At 43.0% G+C, this 24,097-nt stretch overlaps 1 protein-coding gene across 1 annotated transcript in view; it reads right to left on the bottom strand.

Annotated features, from left to right (window-relative positions):
• Window positions 1-22,999, bottom strand: part of C3_1H9orf40 (chromosome 3_1 C9orf40 homolog) — a 45,706-nt gene extending 22,707 nt beyond the window's left edge. Inside the window, exon 1 of the mRNA XM_086961281.1 lies at window positions 22,596-22,999. Within this exon, the coding sequence (XP_086817407.1) occupies window positions 22,596-22,958 (363 nt within the window). The 5' untranslated portion in view covers window positions 22,959-22,999. The remainder of the gene's footprint in view (window positions 1-22,595) is intronic.
• Window positions 23,000-24,097: the final 1,098 nt, after the last annotated feature.

Below are 24,097 nucleotides of genomic sequence, written 5' to 3' on the forward strand. Positions count from 1 at the left end.
AGGTACCCTGTAACATGAATGCAGACTGAGAGTTCTGTATCAGTTCAAATCACTGCCCCTGCCGACTGATAACCCAGCAGTGGCAATCATCCTTTTGCCCTGGAGACAGTGTGGTGTTTTTCTCATCCAAAATAAAAAACAATTAAACACCTGCTAGCTCCTTGCTGGGGCACAGACACATGTGCCTGTACCCGGGCTAGGAGCCAGATGCTTTGTTACATTTTTATAATAAAGGGGTGCGAGTCAGAAGGATCATTTTACCACTCACTGTGGGAGTGCCTAATGCTCCAGATATACTGGCAGAAAATAGCGGGTGAGATGGCAGCAACAATTGGCATGACGCTACAAAGGGTACCAAAATGGTTCCTATTGTTGAGCGCAGGAGATGAAAACTGTCCGAGACACGTAAAGCAATGGTTGGCAAAACTAAATACTGCCAAGAATTGGGGGGTGGCGGGGCGTCCACTCCTACAGTAGAATAATGGAAAAATTATTTGGATTGGTGCTGGCAAGCAGAATGTACAATATACACAAGTAGAGGATGCCCCAAGTAATGGGAAAAGATGTGGGTCTCTGGCAAGCATACAGGGGTCTATTGGGAGGACAGGGTAAAAGGACTGTGACGAATAATGCTGTTAATATCGTCATTCTATAAAACTGAACAATTGTCAAAACAAAAAGGAGTAAGGGGTCAATACAACTATTTCCTATATGTAAAATTCCGTGTGTTTGTACCAAAAAAAGATGGTTATTTTTTTTAACGTACAAAGCGCATGGCTGCCCCAGCAACAGGGCTTCCCAATGCTACACTATTAACACAATACACCATGCAAAGATAGATCAGCATAAAAGGGAGAGCACAGTATTTTTTAAAAAAAGTTATGTAATCTACACTGCATATAACCAAGTTTCTGAGCTGTTTCCTAATGTTAAAATGGTTCAGCGTTCCTTAAAAATAGTGATAGGTCGTTCCAATGGGGCAGGGGCCAGGGCATGGAAAGAACAGCTTATTGATCTAGTTCTTTAGAACTGTAGAGTAAGGACCATATATAAATCAGCCGAGTGAAGGGAAGTCCACAGAGAATAGGGGCACCTAGTGCATAAAAGATCTTGTGAGCTGTACTGAAGGATTTAAACTGTATGCATTTCTCAATGGGCAGCCAAGGAAATTCATGAAGGAGCCAGGAGGCGGAACACAATTTGGAGAGAGAATAGAGGAATATGGCAGCAGCATTTTGGACAAATGGTAACCTCTTGATAACTGATCTCTTTGGCGCCCAGATAAAGAACGATGCAGTAGACCAGGCTCAACGAGATTAAGGATTGAATTATCTACTGGTGGATTGGACGATGGAAGAAACCAATGATTGGTTTGAGTCCTCTCAATAGGCCAAAGTAAGCACCCTTTAGTGTTCTAACTTGGGTTTTGAAGGAGAGTGCTTAATCAACCATGTGCCAAAATGCTTTAAGACCGACTGGCAACTGCAATCATGCATTTCTGATAGTTATATCTTTCATCACATCTGCAGTGAGTGCAACAAAAAGTGGAGCATAGTCAGCATATGAAAATAAGGAGATCCCAAAAGATTTCACACCCTCTACTAATGGCCTGACATAAATGCTAAAGAGGGTAAGGCTCAACACAGAGTATTGTGGATTGTTATTTTCCAAGGTTCTCTGTGAGGAAGAAAAGGGGGTTTAAGATATTACTTGAAAGGATCAGTGGCTTAGGAAGGAGGTAAACTACATTAGGGCCTTACCTCGTATCCCTATATCATGCAGGAGCCGGAGAAGCACCTTATGCAATACTGTGTCAAAGGCAGCTCTCACATCGAGGAGAGTAAGAGCAGATCAGCTGCCTTCATTTGCCGCATTACGAAGTGCCTCCCATCACCGCTAGGTGTGCAGATTCCATACCATTGTGGGAAGGTCTAAAAATCTATAAAAAAACAAGTACGAGCGCGGTCACGGGATCTGGAGTCTCTGGTAAGAAAAGACTTTTAACGAGTCCCTGTGCCTACCGCACATCCTGCACAATCCTAAACATCATCTCAGGCAGGCCGTGCAGCCCTACACAAGATCTTAGCCTATAGACTACATCCCTTGTCCCTCAAAAAATGATATGCCTTCGGTCAGGTTGGCTCAGGAGTCCGGGAATGTAGGCTTTGCAGGTATAAACGTGAGTCATTGGCCCATCTTCTATTCTGCTGCCCGGCACTGCGCATGGCCCGCAGTCTTTATCTCAGGCCAATCCTAAAACAAGCAGGGTCACGTACCGCAAAGGAGGGGATCATCCATCTCTACACCCCTGACTACGGTAAAGCACATGGCCTTTTGGAAAGTTTATCCATCAGACACGGTCCCTGCTGATGGCTTCTGAGGGTTCGAACATATAGAGACTTAGCAGGCCCATGTCTTACTACGAACTTATCTATCGTATTCCCAGTGCTCAGGGAGTCACCATATAGACTGATCTCTCGAAACTCTCCTGGTTTTAACTTTTGTAACTTTGCAATTTTGTACTTTTGTTTTAATGTAATGGTTTTGAGTAACCAAAGAATAAAAGTATTCATTCATTCATTCAGGGCTAAATCTTTTTGGGGATGTCAAAAATGTCTTTCTTCTGGTAAAGTAGTCTGAAGACTGTTTACATTTTTCGCCACTACTATGGCTAAAAAGTGTAGCAAGGAGATAGGACGGTAATTTTCAACTTTGGCCGTGTCGAGGGATCCTTTCTTTAGAAGGCAAATTACTTTTGCATGCATCCATGTCCCAAATACTGCTGCAGAGGAAAAAGTCTGGCAAATTGGCAATCTCTAAAAAGGACGGTAGAGTAAATTCTTGGAATTTTAAAATGAGTTCAGGTTTAATCGGGTCATCAGGAGAACCCGATTTAACTTGATTGCACAGGGCTGTGTCAAGTGAGGCGAATACATTCAGTTCTGAAAATCTATCAGGCAAAGACTGTCTACTGCTTGAGATCTATCACTTGTTGAAAAGTGTGAGTAGATATCGTTGAATTTTGAGACAAAAGTAGTTAGCTAATTTATTACAATTATCATTCGAGGCCTCAACCGGCTCTACTAATGCTGTCGGCTTCATTAGAATTTTGACAATGGATAAAATGTTTTTTGCCGGATTATTACGGTTTATAAATTTTGTTTGAGAAGAACTCGAACTGAGCTTTCCTGATCGTTTTATGATAGATTTTTACTGCACTCATTTATCGCACTTTAGCTAGAGTGTCATAAGTCTTCCGCCACGCTTGTTCAAACACTTTACAGAACTTCTATTTAGCAACCAATGTTTCATTGAACTAGGGAGCAGGTATTTACTTTTTATTTTTTTCCTGATGCGCAGGTAAAAAGACATTGAGGGCCGAAGTAAGCCATGACTTTATCTTGGACTCTGCAAGCTCCATGTTAAGATCTAATTGGGGAGTTTTGGATAGATTGCAACTCCAAAATTCAGAGTGATTCAATTTCTGCCACTTCTTTTCATAATCGTGCTGGTTGTGATAGAGCTACTGGTGTTAGCAACATTAATAGCCATAGGCATCATACAATGGTCTGAACAGGTTAGGGGGTAGACACGCAAATAAGGAAGCAGGGGAAAAAATGGTCTAAAAAGGTGACCCGCCAGATGCGTTGGGCCCAACAGTAACTGAGACAGTTCCATGGATGCTAAATTGTCCGTAAAGTTGCGAAGCCCAGTCTCACTAGCTTGGTCAAAGTGTAAGTTCAGGTCGTGGATTAGGTTAAAGTTGAAAATCTTGAGTACTAATGGAGCCAGATAATCTATGAAAGCTTTCGAACGGCGGGTATATATATTAAAAATCCAGAGAAGGTAACATTGTTGTTAAAAGGGATTTAGAACAAAGTTCTTTCACAATCTTGGATAGCACAAGGGACCAGACTATTGCCCACAGAGAACTTGTGAATTATCACTTTGCCGCCCCCTCTGTCACAAGGCCTATTCGATCTCTTGATGCTGTAGCCAGGAGGCAGGGTTAATATAGGCTCAGCAAATATAGCTAGACCTAGCCAGGTTTCTGTAAGGAATCAAACATCAGGTAGTAAGTCCGGCAGTTAAAAAAAAAAAATTCTAAACACACTAAGACAAGTACATCTATCATGGACCTCAGACACGGAGAGAGAGAGAGGGGGCAGAGAGAGAGAGAAAGAGAGAGGACAGAGAGGGAGAGAGGAGAGAGAGGGCAGAGAGAGGGGAGAGAGGAGAGGGGAGGGGGAGGGGGAGAGAGGGGAGAGAGAGGCGAGAGAGAGAGAGGGCAGAGAGGGGAGAGAGAGAGAGAGAGAGGAGAGGGGAGAGAGAGAGGGGAGAGGGGAGAGAGAGAGAGGAGAGAGGAGAGAATATTTAATTAATCAATAAAATAAACAAGTCCCTTGCATTTCTGTAACGTAAAGTTCAAGAATTTGTGGGGAACTGTAAAACTCACCCTGTGCTCCCTAAAATTAAAAACAGTACCTCATGTAGGGGTAATATAGGTAACCAAAAGAAGAATGGACACTTGGTACTACTTAACCATTGGTTAAGTTGGGACACTCTCATAAACGCGGTGTTGTTCGTGCGGTGTATCTCTTTCTTCCGCCCCTCACTCGCGTTGTGGCATTTATCATTGAGTGTTCCAACAACGTGCTATATGCCAAGCCTCAACCCGAGGCAACCTCTGGCGCAAGTAGCAGTGTCCAGAGATAAAAATGCATGAAAAAGGGCACCCAAAAGAAAGGTTTGTAAAAAACATATACTTCACCCGTGGTAGGCTTTAATGAAAAATAGGTGAGGTATTGTTATTAAAAATAAAAATTGCGGTATTGCTGGAGGTCGTGTTAATGAATCTCCTTATACCTTATGAACTACAGTGTCAACATGTTTCTGCTCCATGTGGCCCAGCCGGGTCTAGGGAGCATTCGTCAGGACAGAACATAACAGATGTATAACAGACAACAAAGGGTTTACTTGCACGATTTGTGTAGTAATGTTAATGATACCGTATCCGGGGGTAGAGACAGCACAAGTCCCGGTAACTACCAACACGCTGTCTGGGACCAGAGAGTCCCGTAGCCACCCGTTGAAGCTGCAAGCAGCCACAAAGTGGGAAAATTTCCAAAAGGCTCCTTTGGATACAACTTTTGAATTAACATTACTACACAAATCGTGCAAGTAAACCCTTTGTTGTCTGTTATACATCTGTTATGTTCTGTCCTGACGAATGCTCCCTAGACCCGGCTGGGCCACATGGAGCAGAAACATGTTGACACTGTAGTTCATAAGGTATAAGGAGATTCATTAACACGACCTCCAGCAATACCGCAATTTTTATTTTTAATAACAATACCTCACCTATTTTTCATTAAAGCCTACCACGGGTGAAGTATATGTTTTTTACAAACCTTTCTTTTGGGTGCCCTTTTTCATGCATTTTTATCTCTGGACACTGCTACTTGCGCCAGAGGTTGCCTCGGGTTGAGGCTTGGCATATAGCACGTTGTTGGAACACTCAATGATAAATGCCACAACGCGAGTGAGGGGCGGAAGAAAGAGATACACCGCACAAACAACACCGCGTTTATGAGAGTGTCCCAACTTAACCAATGGTTAAGTAGTACCAAGTGTCCATTCTTCTTTTGGTTACCTATATTGCTGATACTGGGGTAATGAATGGACCTTCTACCCTCCTCCCTACTTTTTTGATTATTTCATGTAGGGGTAAGCCTGTTACCTTACAAGAACGGGCCAAATACATGACAATGTGAAGTGAATGCTGTCACCACATGGTCAAAATGTTGGCCTATTCTTGTTCCACATAACAGACCTCACACATGAAGGGGGTCTCTTTTTCCATCTGTAGACATGTGTAAACACTGATTGGGTGGTTGAATTTATGCATTGTCAGTTAAGTGCTAGAATTTTCTTTCACAGAAAAGTTAATTGTGATTTTTTTCCCTACTACATTTTGACATTTGCGTAGGTATCTGCCTAATAAAAACATGTTGGGGTTAAAAAAAAGCCACATCATCCTCGATTCCTCGGTCTCTCTAGTTTTAAAAAATGTCAGTCATTGGTAGGTTCCCCTAGGTCCTGCCAACCCCAAACACTAGTCATCCCCCAACGGAATTTGCACCCATTAAAAACATTGTGTGTTTTCTATTGTGTGGATCTCTCTTCAAACCCATTGAAAATCCACAGATTTTTGCATGAGCAAATCTACATATCCACAAATCCACTAGTGCTAAAGAGTACGATTTCCTGGTCTACTTCTGCAAATTCATGAAATACGTAAACTTGTATAATACGAGGACACGTACCAGGGGTGCACTTTTGTAAATGTCTTTAATAAATTGGCCCCCAATTATGTCTGGCGGTAACCAAGACCTTTTGTTTGTATTAAAATTCTCTCTATCCATGTATCGGCTTGGCTTCTCTGTGAGAAATTGCAATCTGCTCTTTAACAAGGAGCATATCAGCACACAAAGTAGTTTTGTTCAGTGCCAGCAACTACTATGGTATTGTGCGTTACTGAAGACCAAAACATGTTTTTGTTTTTTGCAAATGCTTGTTACAATAGTGAAGACCCAGCAGCTCCCACAATAAAGTTTTACAAAAGCCATGCCAAAACAAGGCATGTAAAATTGTAAATTGGCAGCCAAAGGGTTTGTGTTGCAGGGTATTGGGCCGAATTGTCCCAAGGACAAAATAAAAAAGTGTTGTCCTTGTCCTGGGTGCTTTGCTATAGGAATTACACACCCCAACCCGGTAATACATGCGGCTAAACAACAATTAACCTAAATCAGCATTTCACTTGCAGTTGCTTTTTATATTTTCAAAATGCACTGCAACTAGTTTATTTCTTGTATTCACATTAAACCCATACATGTATGATACCCTGGTGCTCAGGAAAAGGAACAGAGCAAGAGTTCGAGACTTGGCATATATACTTTCCTGCATTAGGAACATTTGATGGGATTACATTCATGCTAACAATCAAACATGTTATCCGTTCATTGAACCCTGCAGGCCAGCTACTCACGGTGAAGGATTTCTAGTACCCAAGAAAGAAACCTCATGATTCATAGACGATTAAAAAAAAGATATGGTTGCTGCAGGATTGTCAACAGTTCAGCAGTGATACCCGTTAACAAAAGACTGGTTCATATTAATTTTGCTTTCAGTTGCTTTCCCATCTTTCAAGATTCACTGCACTAAGTATCACTTTTAGGCACCCTGAACCCATAAAAAAAACAGTGTTAACCAGGTACCCCATAAGCAGGATGCTAAGAGGATCAAAACTGGGGTCAAACCTAAGCAGGGATATTTTACTGCACAAAGGAGGCTGAAGGGAATTACCTGGGTTTTCTACTGGCAAGCCAGTCGCAGTAAGGGAGATCTGGTTTGCACCAACAGATTCCCTAATCTGTACAGAATTAGACAATATATAATTTACTGCTTCCATATCGCCCAGAGTTATATCAGCCATGAAATGACCTGTGCACAAGAAACAGTCCTTCTGCCAAATTTTTTTTAATTGGTGTTAAATATTACATAACTAGTTGAGCACACTATATTTCCTAAGAAACCCAGACATATTTAGTGCCCTCAGACTACAGATATTCAAAGCAACACTTGCTTGCTTAGCATTTCAGAATAGAAGTTTCGCCATTTGAGAAATGCAACAAAATATTGCATAAAATTGCAAAAGAAAGTAAACATTTAAATATACACTTTTTTAATTACATCTTCAGGCTGCAATGAGATATTGAAGCAGGTTTGCGCCCATACATAAATCTAAATGTGCTGGAAAAAAAACAGCATTTATGGTTACGCATACAGACCAAAGTGGTACAAGTGTTTAAACAACCTAGAAAAAATGTTTGTGAAAAGTTCTGCGTAAGTGCACTAATACTCTGGTAAGGGAAAGTGTCAATATCACTGTATGCATTTACGGAGTTGCTACCAAAGATCTTCTTTTTGACCACTTACCCTTTTATCGGACTGTGCATACATATAGCCACGAAGTGCTGTGGGCTGGGGCCAAAGAGTGACGAACTACTGAGCGAGCCAATGCCTGAAGAACATTTGACAAATAAGGTAATGAACAAAGAAGTCGGACCCGAACCCCTGTTTAGGGCGAGCTCTGCGCTGCTCTATGGGAGGCTTCATGTAATCACCCTAATCTTTTCAGTGTGGCTCAGACTCCCACCTAGGGTGACCAACTGACATTGGTGCAAATTCAGGACGGTGAGTGCAAAAATTCAGGACAAAGGGTCAAAATTCAGGACACAAATTCAGGACAGGAGGTCAAAATTCAGGACAAAACTTCAGGACAATTGGATAAGTTTTACAGACACGTCAGAGGTCGCGCAATTGTATATAAGTAAGCCCAGCCATATCTAGACATATTCAGCCATTTGCAAACCTATCTATCATGTATCCATCATGTATCCTTCCATCTTTCATTTCACTCATCCATCCCTTCATCCATCCTTTCACTCATCCATCCATTATCCATCCATCCGCCCTTTCACCCTATCCATCTGTACACTCATCATTCCACTCTTCTACCCATCCATCCATTCACTCATCCATCCAGCGATTTACCCTTTCACCCATCCAGCCATCCTTTCACTTACTCATCCATCCACCCAGTCACTGATCCTTCCACCCATCCACCCTTTCATCCATCATCCTCCCTTTCTCTCTCCATCGACTCTTTCACTTAGCAATCCTTCCTTCCATCCACCCACCCACCCACCCACCCTCCCTCCATCCATCCATCCATCTACTCATCCGCTCATGAATCCATCCATTGACCCTATCACTCATCCATCCTTTCTCTCATCCATTTATCCTTTCACTCCTTCACTGGTCTATTCATCATTTTGTCCATCTACCTTCCCTTTCACTCACTCATCCAACTTACATCCACCCTTTCACTCATCCGTCCATCCATTCGCCCTTGCACTTATTAATTCATCAATTCATCCATCATTTCACTCATCCATCCACTCACTCATCATCCACCTTTTCACTCATCATCCACCTTTTCACTCATCATCCACCTTTTCACTCATCCATCCTTTCACTCATCCATCCTTTCACTCATCCATCCTTTTACCCGTCCAGCTACCCTTCCACCCATACATCCAGCTATTTTCTTTTTCTCTCTTCCATCATTCCACTCACTCATCAATCCATCCATCCCCTTCCATTATCCATCTATTCAATCTTTCATTCATCCATTCACCCTTTCACTAATTCATCCAGCCATCCCTTCACTTACTCACTAGCCCACCTTTTCATATTAATTTTGGGCTGAGCCTTTTTGAGAAGAGGCCCATCAAGAACTTCACCCTCGCTGCAGGAGCCATTCCTGGACTGGGACAGAAACCACCCAGGGCAGAGACAGGGTCCACTACAGGAGGGGATAGGAGCCATCACAGGCGGCGGGGGGGGCGAGGGGGACAGGAGCCACCACATGGGGGGACAAGAGCCATCACTGGAGGGGGAACAGGATCCACCAGAGTGGACACAGGGGTGGGTATGCAGTATTCTAGTATCATCTTGGTCTCTTCCAGGGTGGGGGAGGGCTCCTCACCCTCTCGTGGACAAGACAACGAGAAGACAGGCTCTGTTTCCAAAATGTTAGTTTTGCCCCCCTCCTCCCACACTGATGTACAGTACAGAAAGGAGATACTCCAAGAGAACTGATTTAACTGATTATCCTCCATACTTTGTTAATCAGTGTGAGTGCGATTGTGCCATTTCTCTATTTTATTACAATATAGACTGCATGTTTGAAGAATCGAGGTTTGTTTACAATTTAGTGACAGTAATTATGCTCTGTGAAGTGCACCACGTGCTGCCTCGGTGTAATCAGGGCCGGTTTTAGGATGTTTGGAACCCTGGGCAGAAAGGGAATGTCTCACACCAGTTGCAGATACAAGACGCATTCAGTGCTGTTTGCATCTGAATAGATGCCCCTGCTCCGAAGCTGCCGCCCCTCCCTCTGTCACCTTCAAGCACCTCTTAACAGCTCATCAAGGGCTGAAGGTGTGAGGGTTGCCATCCCGCTGTGCCTCGCCAATGCTGATGGGTATCTGAGCTTTTGTACTGCCTCGGAGTCTGTTATACCGACCTCAGCATCATCGCAGTCAAGAAGGGAGGTGGGGGCCAGCTGTGCCGGTTGTGCGACCAGTTAAAATTACGGACAAATGGCGTCTGTTAAAGAATCCTTCACGGACAACGGACAGACGGCCGAAATTACGGACTGTCCGTGAAATTTACGGACGGTTGGTCACCCTACTCCCACCGCGCATTTGGTTGGCTGTTGCCTGTGTCATTTTGTTTTTGTAGCCCACCAATGGCTAAACGCAGGTGCATGTCCCACCTTTTTGACAAATGTTCACTCCCACAGTATTTGACTTGCGGGAGCGAACAGTGTCAGGTTACGCACAAGGGGCCTTGCTTTCGCTTGTTTTTCCTTACAGCGTGCGGGCACCACTTATGGGCTAGCAGATTACCTCCGGTGTGAGTAATCTTCATGTTTTTTATTTAGGAAAGAGTCTGTGGGCTCCAAATCGTGTGTGCTGCTTTAACTTTCTGGGCGCGTTATGTGGCGCACACTTCATCAGTCCTCAGAGATGCACACTTAAAATAAGTAAATACGGCTCTGGTAAACAATGACAACAATAAACCTCAGGGTCGCTTATTCCGCTGTCTGGTATTTTATTTTTTGGAGTGGATGCCTACGCTACTGAACATGTCTTTTTCTCAGAGAAACCGCAATGATGAACTAAGATTACCCAAGTTAACCTCATGTCCCTCCGCACTGTGGTCCTGGAGTGCCCATTCTCACATTATACATGCTGGGCAGCTTTATCCAAATGCAAAATGACATAGTATTGAGCCTTGATAGCATTGGCATGTTTAACCTCAAAGAAACGCTTACCTACTAAAAAATATTACTGAAATGGTATGTTCTATAAGCAAAGGTCAGGGCAGCTGCCACCCACACCTTGCTTGCACATGAGATGTATCTTTTTCACTTCCACAGACGGAAAATGCTGTTGTTACAAAGATGGATAACAGACAGCCCCAAGAGCTGCAAACCAGTAGGTTAATTAAGGGGATTTGATAGTGTTGACATAATAACTATTCATTGACCTGATGTAGAGTTTCTTATTAGGAAGGTACTGGCAGAATCTCCGGACTCACTGGTGAGGCCTGCATACAGAATTACATTTCAGTCGCTCGGCTGTGGAAATCGAAATACCGCCAATTTTCTATATTTTCCTTTTCCGTACTTCCTTTGGCAATCCCTTCCTTTGTCTCCCCTCCCCCGTTACTTCTTCTCTACATGTTTCTCTTTCCTCTTCTCCTGTTTCTCACGCTCTCAGTTTGCCTCTCGACTTCCTCTATTCCATCTGCCTACCTTTCTCTTTTTCACTCACTTGCTCTCTCCCGCCTCTGCGTTTCATTCACTTCCTCTCATTCTAGCCCCTTCTCGTCTCTGTCTCCCTGTCACTGTCTCTCCCCCTCTTTCTAGGTCTCTCCTCCTCCTCCATTTTATCCCTATTTTGCCATGTATCTCACTCACCCTTCAGCGAGCTGTGTCTTGCTCTCTTCTCCTTGGACCGAATGTGTTTGACTGTCATTTGACACAAGTTTGAATTGAGAGCAAGAAAGGGAGAAGAAACAGACACGTGCGCACCCACATAGTTTGCTGGTTTCTATGGCAGCAGATCAGGACAAGTGTACCTGTCCTCTGGGAGGCCTGAATACTCTAGGGGCAGCGCACTGCAATTAGCCATATTCGCATTCCAGAACGAGGCTCTTGGCACTTAAGTGTATCCTTCCTGCATAGAACTCAAAGGGTCTCAGACTGCTTGCAGCACCTGGACCACATCAGCTGCATTTTTTATTGGATTTGTTGCATGCTATAAATAGAGCTCCTGGTATTATGGTATTTTTTTTTTACATTTCCATATATATTTAACCATATTTATTTTTCAGCCATCTTACTGGTATTTACCTATATTTATTTTGTGTTTCGTGAATAAATGAAGTTGTAAAATTGTGTATTTTGACACGTAACTGATAATAGTGTACTCTTACTTTGATGCCTTTCGTGTTTTAGCATATTAAGCAGCCAATTACAATATAATAATGCACCCACAGGTAAATGTTACCATTATGTTGACATATGCCATTTGATAAGGAAACCTCACCCTGTTTTTTAACTCTCCATGCCATCTATCTGCTCAGCTGTTGGCCTGGAAATCATGAAAGACAGCATGAAGACACACTTCTAAGAATCCCAATTTTCTGTATTTTTCCACTTTTAAAAATAAATGCAGAAAGAAAACAAACGCCAATAGCTCTAGATTAACACTTATACAGTCTTGAAGGCCAGACCTATTGGCTATGCCAATGCTTGTTTATATACGTTGTGTGTTTTGCTGAAATGATGTCGCCAATCACCTAAATTGGTCTATAGCAAGACCAAAAAAGATGATAGATGTGCTGCAGTCAAAACAGGTTTGATAATCTAATAGATTTTGGTTTTCAAGCAAGAATTGAGAACATAGTGGCCTTTGGCATTTGCAAGCATCTCATCTCATGTTTCATGGATTTTCAGACTCTCTGTAAATTCACGTGCGATTTTATCTCGAAAATCCTGCAGCGAAGACTGCATCATCTTCAATCTCTTGGCTTGGAAATCTCCAGCCGCTCCAGTATTGGGACACTGGTTTGGGGACCTGAAAATGTGGGCTATGGAGCTATCCACCTTGAATACAATATCTATGCAACATGGGAGGGCACCAGGAATAACTGTCTGGGACACATACATTGCTAAGTTAGAAAAACAGGCCGCCCTGGTTATGCGCAGAGTATCTGGCATCACACACACAATGTTTGTAACAAAGGGAGAGTGAGGGAAATTTACATATGACTATGTGTGGTAGGAACTCCTGGTCCCCGTAGTTTAGTAATAATAACACAGAAGGAGTATCTCCTGAAAGGGGAGGAAAACAGCGATTCGCTTTTCCAAAAAATGTGTGTTAACATAAGCACTTAGTGCCCCAACACTGTTCACAGGACAGTAATAATCCTTTAAGAAGACCCCTCACTCACCAACCTGGTTGGTGACATGCTTCATCATCGGGGTCCCACCCCATAGGCCGAGTGCCTACAGGGTGTGCTACGACACCTGACTACAGTGGAGCTGGATATTGTTTCTTTTTATATGTGCTAACTATGCATGTGTGAGGATATATTAAAAAAGGGCCAGTACTACTCCGTTCAAGACTTTATTCTTGAGCGTCTGAACCCTAATAAAAACAAATGTGGCACCTTTGCCCAACTAGAAGGGCTTTGGTGTCTAGAGAAGTGTTATATTAAAACCTGTTATAAAAATAGCCAAGTGTGCTATGTGACATGAAATAATTCTTTGGTTTTCGTCAGGACCGTGTGTATTACAAGGGGCGGTCGCACGCGCTAAGGTGCGGCCTACCCTCAAGTAATTTGCAGACCGCAACACTGTAAACCTACTCGGTTCCAGTACACACACGGAGGCTTCGCGCACTGGAACCGAGTAGGTTTACAGTCTTGCAACAATCTTCATTGAAATGATGGAGAATCGCCGTCTTGGTTCATCCGAAGCCATGAAGCGAGAGATACCGCTTTGAGTGTTTTTTCCTGAATTCAGGATTAAATACACCTTTTCACATTCAGACCATTATTTGCGGTCTGCAAATTACTTGAGGGTAGGCCGCACCTTAGCGCGTGCGACCGCCCCTTGTAATACACACGGTCCTGACGAAAACCAAAGAATTTTTATATTGGTTGAAACATGTAGACCTAGTTTACTTTATTATTTCATGTCACATAGCACACTTGGCTATTTTTATAACGGGTTTTAATATAACACTTCTCTAGACACCAAAGCCCTCCTAGTTGGGCAAAGGTGCCACGTTTGTTTTTATTAGGGTTCAGACGCTCAAGAATAAAGTCTTGAACGGAGTAGTACTGGCCCTTTTTAATATATCCTCACACATGCATAGTTAGCACATATAAAAAGAAACAATATCCAGCTCCACTGTAGTCAGGTGTCGTAGCACACCCTGTAGGCACTCGGCCTATGGGGTGGGACCCCGATGATGAAGCATGTCACCAACCAGGTTGGTGAGTGAGGGGTCTTCTTAAAGGATTATTACTGTCCTGTGAACGGTGTTGGGGCACTAAGTGCTTATGTTAACACACATTTTTGGGAAAAGCGAATCGCTGTTTTCCTCCCCTTTCAGGAGGTACCCCTTCTGTGTTATTATTATCACACACACAATGCCTAGTGATCTCGGATGGGATAATAGGTTTGCCAGAATGCTAGATTGGTTAATGAATTGTGTATGGCGGCCTTTGTCATCAATTGGCAAAGTTGATGTCAATACCATGGCAGAAGGTGCAAATTACATGCTAAGATTGTTCGTGGTGGTGGGTATTACTACTGAAGTACCTATAGGATGTAGCAACTGCCTAGTGGCACAGACAATAGTGCAAATGGGGTCTTCTGCTATTATTTGTTGTTATATGGTTCTTACTTAGCCTACAAGACACAACCCTTATATGCTTTGACTGATTTGTAAAAAACAAATCCATTTGCCATGCCATTTTGATTTTCTTCTTCTTGTGTTGTGATAGCAGGGATAGTTGAACCCCACGGATGCACATGTAAGCAATATATGAAGATGAATAATGTGTGTTAAATACAAAACTAATTAGACATTTACAAAAAACGTTAACTACCATTTAGAGCCACAGTTGTGGAAGCTGTGGACTTTAGTTTTTTTCAGGATTTCTATTGAAAGGACACCACCACATCCACAGCTATGAGTTAATTGATAGATAATATTATTAGTAGTCTATACGAGTTCTGTGCTCCTTTCAAAATGCTCCAAAATACATTTGTAGCTCAAACAAGTGGGTTGTTTGCCCAGCTCAGGGACACCTAAAAAGTCAGATTTATATATGGATGGCAGGACATTTCAGGGCTTGAAAAATCCAAAAAATGTTACTAGTCCTGCAGGACTAGTACCTTAAAAAATGTCCTCGACCTAACTGCAACCTACTTGACCTCCGTCTCTGAAAGCGGAGCAAATGTGATAAGATAACAAGATTTAAAGTCCTCTTTATTGCTCATTAACTTTGTGAGCAATAAAAATGCCTTTAAATCTGGTTATCTTGTCACATTTGCTCCGTTTTCACAGACGGAGGACAAAAGTTGGTTTGTTTTCCTACTCTTAAACAGAGGCCACAACCAAGAGATTAATGTAATGTGGACAATGAGTGTGAGTGGTACTGTTTTATGTACAACTACAGGTACAATAAATGAAGAATTGACGTGCAGAGAACGCGGAGACCCAAATCCCTGACGAAATTGCCGGCAAATCTATCACGGCAATGAAACATGTTGGTTTGGTTTTAATAGAGCGGGCACACAGCACTGAATAAATAAAAGTAATTTAGCTAGTGGAGCTCTGCCCTTTTTAAACGGTGGTGGTGTCACACTTTGAAATCAGAGTGGTCATCCCGCATTGGGTCACTTACACAGAGCACATTTTTGGTTTATGTTGTCTGCACTGTTTGTTATCCCTTTCTTTGTTATAGTTGGCAGTTGCTGATGATGATAACGTGAGGATACAGACGAGTACCAGTCTGTTCACTTCTCCGCGGGTGTTGCTCCCGTGAGGCTCTGCCAACTCCCCCTCCCCCTTTTTTGGAAAATGGTTTCTTTAGAAGGGTTGGTGAGGGTGTGTAGTTGTCTTCAGTACCACACACAGTTTTAGATACCATTTTTAGAGTTGAGCTCATGACTACAAGGGCATAATTAAGCAGTAGGGCAAGATTTACTCACGGATTATTGACACCTTAAGAAAGGGGTCTGTTCAGATATATGGGAAACAGTTGTTTCTACATAAAATAGGGGCAGGTCTTGTGTTGTTGATAACATTGTTTTCCTACTAGCCAAAAAGGGCGAGTAGGACCTAAAAACAGCTCAACCTTGTTAAATTTAGCTCGCATATGAGAGTGGTCGAGTGCAATTTTCGAGCCCAGCAAATACATTTTTCACAGCACCTAATGTCACAATCTCGATTCGAAAATGAAAAGCAGAGTAGTAATATTTGAACTTATGAAGTCAAATTGTTGGAACATCTTGGCAGCTAGTGCATTAGCCCACTTTATCTTACTGGTTTAGGACCGAGGGGAGTTACAGAAGCCCTATAATCCATGTATATCTTTGTGTCAAAGAACATTTGCTGGAAGATAATAAATGCACAGTTCCTTGAACCCTTATGGGCCTGTGCCTTAAGCTCCTAACTATGTCTGACTTAGCTGTCACTTACGGAAACTGGAAGTAGGCAGAAAAGTGGCAGTATAAGATGTCAGTGCTGCCAATACTGTTCTTTGTATAACGGGAACTGCTCCTTGCCATGCAGTATTTGTGTTGTGTTGGTAAAACCTGGAAAAGTATTTTCAATTCAGAAAATTCAAGACGTGAGGCATTGGGAGTGTGGTTTCATATAGTGCCAAAAGTTAAGTATAGGGTCACAGCAGAAATAAAATAAAAAAAGCTCTACTAAGAAATAAATGGATTGTAGGCATATTCTCAATTACTTATCTTGGGGTGGCAAAATCCTATCAGATTAGTTCTGCCATATGCAGGGCCACTGCAATGATCTGCAAGGGAGAACTAAATGATGCAGTAGGATGGAAACACTTGTCTAGAGATATACAGCAATGTCTGCAACAACGTTGGTGAAAAACTCCAGGTAATTCTGAAGTAAGTTTGAACTGTGTACTGCATTTACCAGGATGCAAAGGGGCGAATTGTGCTGGGACTGTGAGGCAGTGTGCTCGAGCTTTGGAGATGCACCCGTGTGCCTGTGAGTGGTACTGCGACCTGAGAGAAACCTGGCAGCATTTCCAGCAACCCCAGATGATTTTTTTTCTTTGCTCTCTAATACTGCTGCGCTCTACTGAAGACGGGCTCAACCCAGAAAGATGTGTCTAGAGATATACAGTAATGTCTGCACCAACTTTGGTGAAAAACACCAGCTAATTTTGAAGTAGTTTGATCTGTGTACTGCATTTACCAGGATGCAAAGGGGCGAACTGTGCTGGGACTATGAGGCAATGTGCTCCCAACCCCCATTCTAAATTATGCAGTAGGATGTTCTAACTAATGCAACAAGAAAAGGCACATAATGAGGCCTAGTGTGGCATATTGTGAAGCAGCATTCACCATGTTCACATGTTAACACGGTGGCCAAATGCTTTACCTCAATAACAAGTGTAACAGCAATCAGCAAAAGAAAGGTGACCCACATCTGTGTGATAAAAAAGTCCTGCCGCTGCACAGCATGAGATGTGGTACTGCTTTTAGTAACTTTTGATCTGTTTGAGCTATTAAAAAACGTGTTAAGACCTGCAAATTCTGTCGAAGATGTCGGACAATCTGGCAAATGCGGCCAAATCCATTATTATGTTGAAGCCACCAGAATCGAAATGCCAGAGACTCTGGCCCTATGTCATCTCTTAAGTACTGGGTGATGGAGGCTTGTGGGCCTCTGTTGATACAATAAATGTGTCACTGGTACCCCGGCTTTTCACGTGTGCGTGCTAAATGCCACCATTCACACGGACTTCACATCTGTCCTGTGGTATTCTACTGTTATGTATTATTTAGAATTGTATTATGTCATATGGAATGTTTGGGGTTGAACGGATATAGAAGCAGAGGAGTTAAGAGAGATCAGTGGTATCTTCTATCTGTGGTTGTCAAGCTGTTCTTCTATCAATAAATCCTACCTGAAACCTACTTCCTCGCAAGATTATTACTACATGCCTGTTACGTTGGCACTTTCTCCGTTTGCCTTTTGTCCCTCTTTTGCCCCCGTCCCTGCCGCGCGACTCTTGGCATTTGCATGCGTTACGTCAGAGAGCTATCTGACAGTTGTGTTGACAGTTTAACGGCATTGATTGTAAGCCGGTGACCGGAGCGCTCTTTCCTGCCGGTGTGTCGTATATGACTTGAAATAAAGTGACACTTTAATGAATACCGAGTGGTTACTTTACAAATTTGGCGACGAGGATGGGATACGAACCCACGCGTGCAGAGCACAATGGGAGAACCCACAACTTGAGGAGTATAATTAGTGACGTGACTAAGTGCACGACGGCATCGTGAAGAGTTAATTCCCTAACACGAAGCATTTCTAAGTTGGGGAAAAAGAACAGCCACCGCTATTCCGGCAATTTTGATACATGAGTGAGTTGAAATAATTTCCCTTGGACTGTTTGCGGATTATATGAGTCCAGTGAATTCAGATTGAACTTTGGGCGTTCTCGTGAAATTGAAATAGTACAGAAAAGTAAGACCCAAGTTGATGAACACTGAATCTGCGCAAGTTCATGAGGTGAGCCCTTGAAGCCGGGTGTGGAGATGTGAGCGAGGCATGGAACGAAGTTAAATCTCCAACGTGAATTCCGGCAATTTTGATATATGAGTGAGTTGATATAATTTCCCTTGGACTTGGAGCGGATTAAATATGACCAGTGAATTCTAATTGAACTTTGGGCGTTCTCATGAAATTGAAAAAAATACAGAAAAGTAAGACCCAAGTTGATGTACACCGGAATCTGCGCAAGTTCATGAGGTGAGCCCCTTTAAGCTGGGTGAGGAGATGTGAGCGGTGAAGGGAATGAAGTAAAATCTCTGACACTGCGTTTGAAATTGATCTGAAACTACACATGCGTGTGAAGCGTGTTTCTCCTCATAACTTCAACTTAAATTTAAAAAAAAAAAAAAGGAAATTGATTACATACAGGCGACAAGGGGCCATATTGAGCAAAAAGTCACCGTGTTGTGAGCCCTGCATGCCGGTAGGAGGAGCAGTTAGCGGAGCTGCGAACGCGAAGAATTCTCTTAAACCGCGTTTGAATGACAAAGGAGAGTAAAAATCTCCTCAGCGTGTGGCGCGAACAGCAGCGCAACGAGTTGAAGTAAATGGCGCCACCTAGCGTTGAAGGAATAATGAGCAGAGGCAAACAGTAATTTAACGAAGATAATAAGAAGAATAACAAGTGATTCGAATTGAAGCTTTGCACGATAGCAGGAGAAAAAAAAAAAAAGATTATAACATTTTGCAAGTAACCCAGCAAGTGAATTTAAAATTGAGGAAGTGTAGTTATATAAGGCTTAAAGAGTAATACAACCAGTGACATTTTATTGAACATATATACAGTAAGTAGTAACTGTACGATTGAATAACTAATATAAACGTTGGAATTTAAAGCAAATTAACATGGATAAAAACAAAATGTATAATTTACCGCCACTGGAGCCATTTATGGAAAGAGATGATAATAATATTGCAGAATGGGAGGTGTGGAAGGAATATTTTAACAATTATATATCCATATTTGAGGAAGAGGAAGAACCATTAAAAACAGAGGAGAAGGTAGAAATATTCTTACACAGTTTAGGAGCCGATGAACAAAGAGTGTACTGTAACATTGAAGTGGAAGTCAATAAGGGAGCAAACAGGAAGGTAATTGAGGACTTTATGGATGGAATAAGTGATCATTACAAACAAAAAATGAATGTCAATGCAAAAAGGAACAAAATTTACGAGGAAGATGGTGATTGCAATATGAAAGAGAACAAAAGTGAGACCAAACCTATGTGTACCATAGACATAGGGGGAGTAGAAATTGACTTCATCATTGATTCAGGATCACATTGTACAGTGATAAGCAAAAGTATATGGAGGAGTAAATTAGAAGTAACACTTGGAAATGAATTAGAAGAAGCTGACACGACCCTGACGACATACACAGGAGAAAAAATAAACTTAATTGGATGTAGAGTGGCGAAATTGAGTTACATGAAGAGAAGTACATGGAGTAAAGTATATATTTCAGAAGAAGGGACCTCTGTACTGGGGTGGGAAGAACAAAAGAAATTACAAACAACGATGAATCCCAATGGTACAGAACCTGTTAGTAAGCTGGCAATAAACAACAGTAGACAAATTACTAGGTTGGGGATGTCAAGTGAGAGAACACCAAAATCTAAGGCAAATGTCGGATGGACAAGGGCTGCATGGAGTAATGAATGGAAAAATGAAGCAGCTAATGACGGATCCGTACTAAAACAAAATACATTATTGAGAAAAGATGTGGTAGATAATATTAGCAGAGATTACAAGGAAAAGATTGGTGAAGAAGATGTGGTAGGAAAAAGCGAACTTACCTATGAAGGAATGTGCATGGAATCACAATCTACGATGGAAGAGGTGGACCTTTGCAATGCGAACTGCCTCAAAGATGGGGAAGCATGGCGCTCTGCTGCACTGAATGAGTTAAAAACTATGACAAGAAAGAAATATGCTGATGACATTGACCAGGAAGAGGAAGATGGTCAGTGTCTGGTTGAGTCAAAATGTAACATGCAAGGAGAGTACTATGACTGGTTATATAGAGAAGTGTCAGAGAAGGAAAGTAAGGAGGCACACAAACACGTACAATGTCCACACCCGAAAGTTCAATTAGGGAAGAACAGGGTGCTTAAAGAATGCCGGAGAGAATATGAGTTAAGAGACACAGATGACTCAACCACATTCTCATGCGGAATTCACTTGATGAAATTGGTAGAAGGACAGGTTTTTGATGTGGCATGTATTGAAGGAGGAGGATTTATTGGAAAGGAGAGTACAAGTGGCATTGGGACAAAGTACAACAAGAGACCTGACGTTAAACCTAACACTGATGGTGAAAATGCAAGAGAAATCAGTTGTATGAGTAGGCGCAGACGCAGCGTAATATGGTCAAGGAAATATCCTAAGAAGAAGGATCCTAAGGCTGTTGTCTCTCACCGAGATGGAGAAGTTGGTACGAGTAATAACAGACAGGAGCACAATACCGAAATAGATTGCCGAGGCGGGCTGAACTATGAGGAATCGGAGGAAGAGAATAAGATGGCACACAAACCCGTACCATGCCCACATCGTGTGATAAACTTAGAAATTGACTAGATGCATACTGGATATGAGGGTCGGCTCGAGTACAGTGGATCAGAAGACTCTGCGAGTCCTTAGGTGAAGTTCATTCATCCACGGTGAAGATGGACAGGACTTAGTGTGGGCTAATATGGAATACAGACTGCGTTGACAGCAACACCACCAGTTGTTATAGAACCAAGAACAACCAAAAGATGGACTCTCCCCAGGTGATATCAACGAGGATGAAACCAGTTACCAGAGGCGACTTGCTACCTTGTGAACTGACCCATAGAGTATTAAGATGTTTTGTTTGACTTACAGTTATATGTTCTTTTCTCTTCCCTTTCCTCCCTTCGGAAGGAGATGTGTTACGTTGGCACTTTCTCCGTTTGCCTTTTGTCCCTCTTTTGCCCCCGTCCCTGCCGCGCGACTCTTGGCATTTGCATGCGTTACGTCAGAGAGCTATCTGACAGTTGTGTTGACAGTTTAACGGCATTGATTGTAAGCCGGTGACCGGAGCGCTCTTTCCTGCCGGTGTGTCGTATATGACTTGAAATAAAGTGACACTTTAATGAATACCGAGTGGTTACTTTACAATGCCCCAAGGTTTTTCTACCTCTAAATGGACCTTCACAGAGCTAGGGTCCTATCTTGAGAGGAGGCCCTGTCCCACCTGCTAGAACCGGGCCTGATGGTTTACATAAAACATTATCTAGTGACTTAATAAAGCTGCAAAGAAAACGAGGGGCAAAATGAAACGAGTTTTGAATGTGCAAGTGCGGCATGTGAATGGCTAGGTCCTTACTTTTATTTAAACGAACGTAGTAGATTAATGTAACACTGTATTATATTAATACTAGACCACTGATTTGTAACACAAAGCCAAGAACTCGTAAAATGTAGTCCTGCAGACTACGTGCAACGTGAAAACATTGCAATTAACAGGTGATGGATTTGCTCCCTAGCTCGGCTTTTACGTGGAATGTTGGACTTTCAAGTCAAAACAACGCGGGTCAACAAAGTTTACTAAAACTGTATTTCAAACAACAAAATGATATCAGACGTGTCTGAAAACACCGTCAACTTAAAACGCACGTAACAAAAAAAAACAACTGGGCTGCAAGCCAGAAGAAAAAAAACATGTTACACAATTTGACGTTAGAAGATTGGGATGGTTTACAAGCGAGTTTTAAGACTTGGGGGGCTAGCAGCGAAAGTAATGTTTTGGGGGGGTTGCTTTTCTGAGCAGTGACGGACTCCCAGTCATCAAAGGTAGCATCCAACTGGAAACAAGCCTTAAACATAGTAGTTTTATGTACTACAGCCGCCGATCAGCAGTGGCGACTGCTGCGTCAGAATGGTGTCTACCAACTGCCACTGTGGACGCATGCCAGTACTTAGATTACTTACCAAACACGCGTAAAATCATCAGTAGGCTGTTGAGAATAGATTGCTCTGGGTCATCCTACCCCCTACAGTCAATAAAGAGTACTGGGGCTCGACATCGTCCTTGTTTACCTGCTGATCTTGGCTGCCGTACAGGCTCCTCCTGGTAGGCTCGGCGCTCGCGCGCCGCAGGCTTTCCCCCTCTGCACCGGGGTCAGGCACCGCTTCCTGCTCGCCATGCATCCTTGCGTCTATGCGGGATCTCTTCAACCCCCCGTCTGCGCTGCGTGGACGGCAGACAGGCTGCGCAGGAGCGGCAAAGCGGGGTCTTTGAGCCTGCCGAGCCCCCTCCCCGGGGCGCTCTTCCGTTAGGTCCATCTTCCGCTTGGCTTGGGGCCGCGGCACGTAGGGCGCGCGGCGACACTCCTCGCCCAAGAAACGTTTGCTAGGGGGCGCGCGCACCGCCACCGTGGAATCCCCTCGCCTCTTAGCCATGCACCGCCGCGTCACCTTCCAGAAGACGAGGCAAATACTGCGAGCTCCTCCCCCTTGCGGAAAAGAAAGCGCGCCCCCTCCCGACAAACCATGGTTTCTTCCCAAGTGGTGAGTACAGCCTTGTAGAAAGCGCACCCATTTCTGCCAGAGGTCCAGGGATCTGCAAGCCCGCTCGCCCATCTTATTTAGTTAGGATTTTATTTATTTCTTTTATGCGTTTTATATCACTTTGTTTTCTTGTTTCGCAAGTGTTAATTGACTCTCTGGTTATATTTTGTTTTGGGTATCATCTCTTCTTTTTCTCTTTCGTTGTCCTTCCCACCCCTCCTGGGTTATGCAATTGGAACGTTGCCTTTGCAAAGTTCAAATGAGGACGACTGGGTCAGTAAAACGGGGTACTGCTTGATAACAGTTCTTGTATAATTCTTGAGCTGACCAATATAGCTATTTTTATGGCCTGGCTTGGGCAGTCGCCAGACAATTAAGTGAGCCTCACTAGAGGGGCTTTGGCTGGAGACACAAGTACATGTTTTGCTGGGGCAGGAGTTTGCTTTCACACATTTTGTTTATTTATCCAGCTGCTTGAACTTTGAGGGGCAGTGGCACAAAACATTGTTATGCTATTAAAGTAACTTTAATGCTTAGGTAACTTATGGTGTTCTTCTCTGGCAGCAGAACAGATGGGAGGGAAGTCTTAAACATGTTTTTTTTGGTCTGGCCTGGCCGTGCAATTGTCACCTGGCCATTTAACCTACAGCACAAGTTACTTACCTTCGGTAACAATATATCTGGAAGAAACATTAGTAGTGATAGATTCCTTACCTTAGAATTACCCTCAGGCATCAGACTGGATCAGTAAAGTATTTCATCAGCAGTACCCCGGCTCGTCAGTAGGCGGTGCCATGATTTTTTTTAAAATATGTTTTTATTGCAGTTATAAACAAAACATCGAGGTAGGTTAACTGGGATACCCATGATAGGTCGAGGCACATTTGCATCAGTAAAGTAGCACACAGCCATTCAGCCCACATCCCGGAGGTCGGGCGGCGTACCAGCGTGCATAACTAAGTATCCGCTTTTATACCCACCAAACTCCATCCCCCCCCCCCCAGTCACCTCCAGGTACTATCGGCCACCCG

The sequence above is a fragment of the Lissotriton vulgaris genome, chromosome 3_1 (assembly GCF_964263255.1).
Source record: "Lissotriton vulgaris chromosome 3_1, aLisVul1.2, whole genome shotgun sequence".
NCBI lineage: Eukaryota > Metazoa > Chordata > Amphibia > Caudata > Salamandridae > Lissotriton > Lissotriton vulgaris.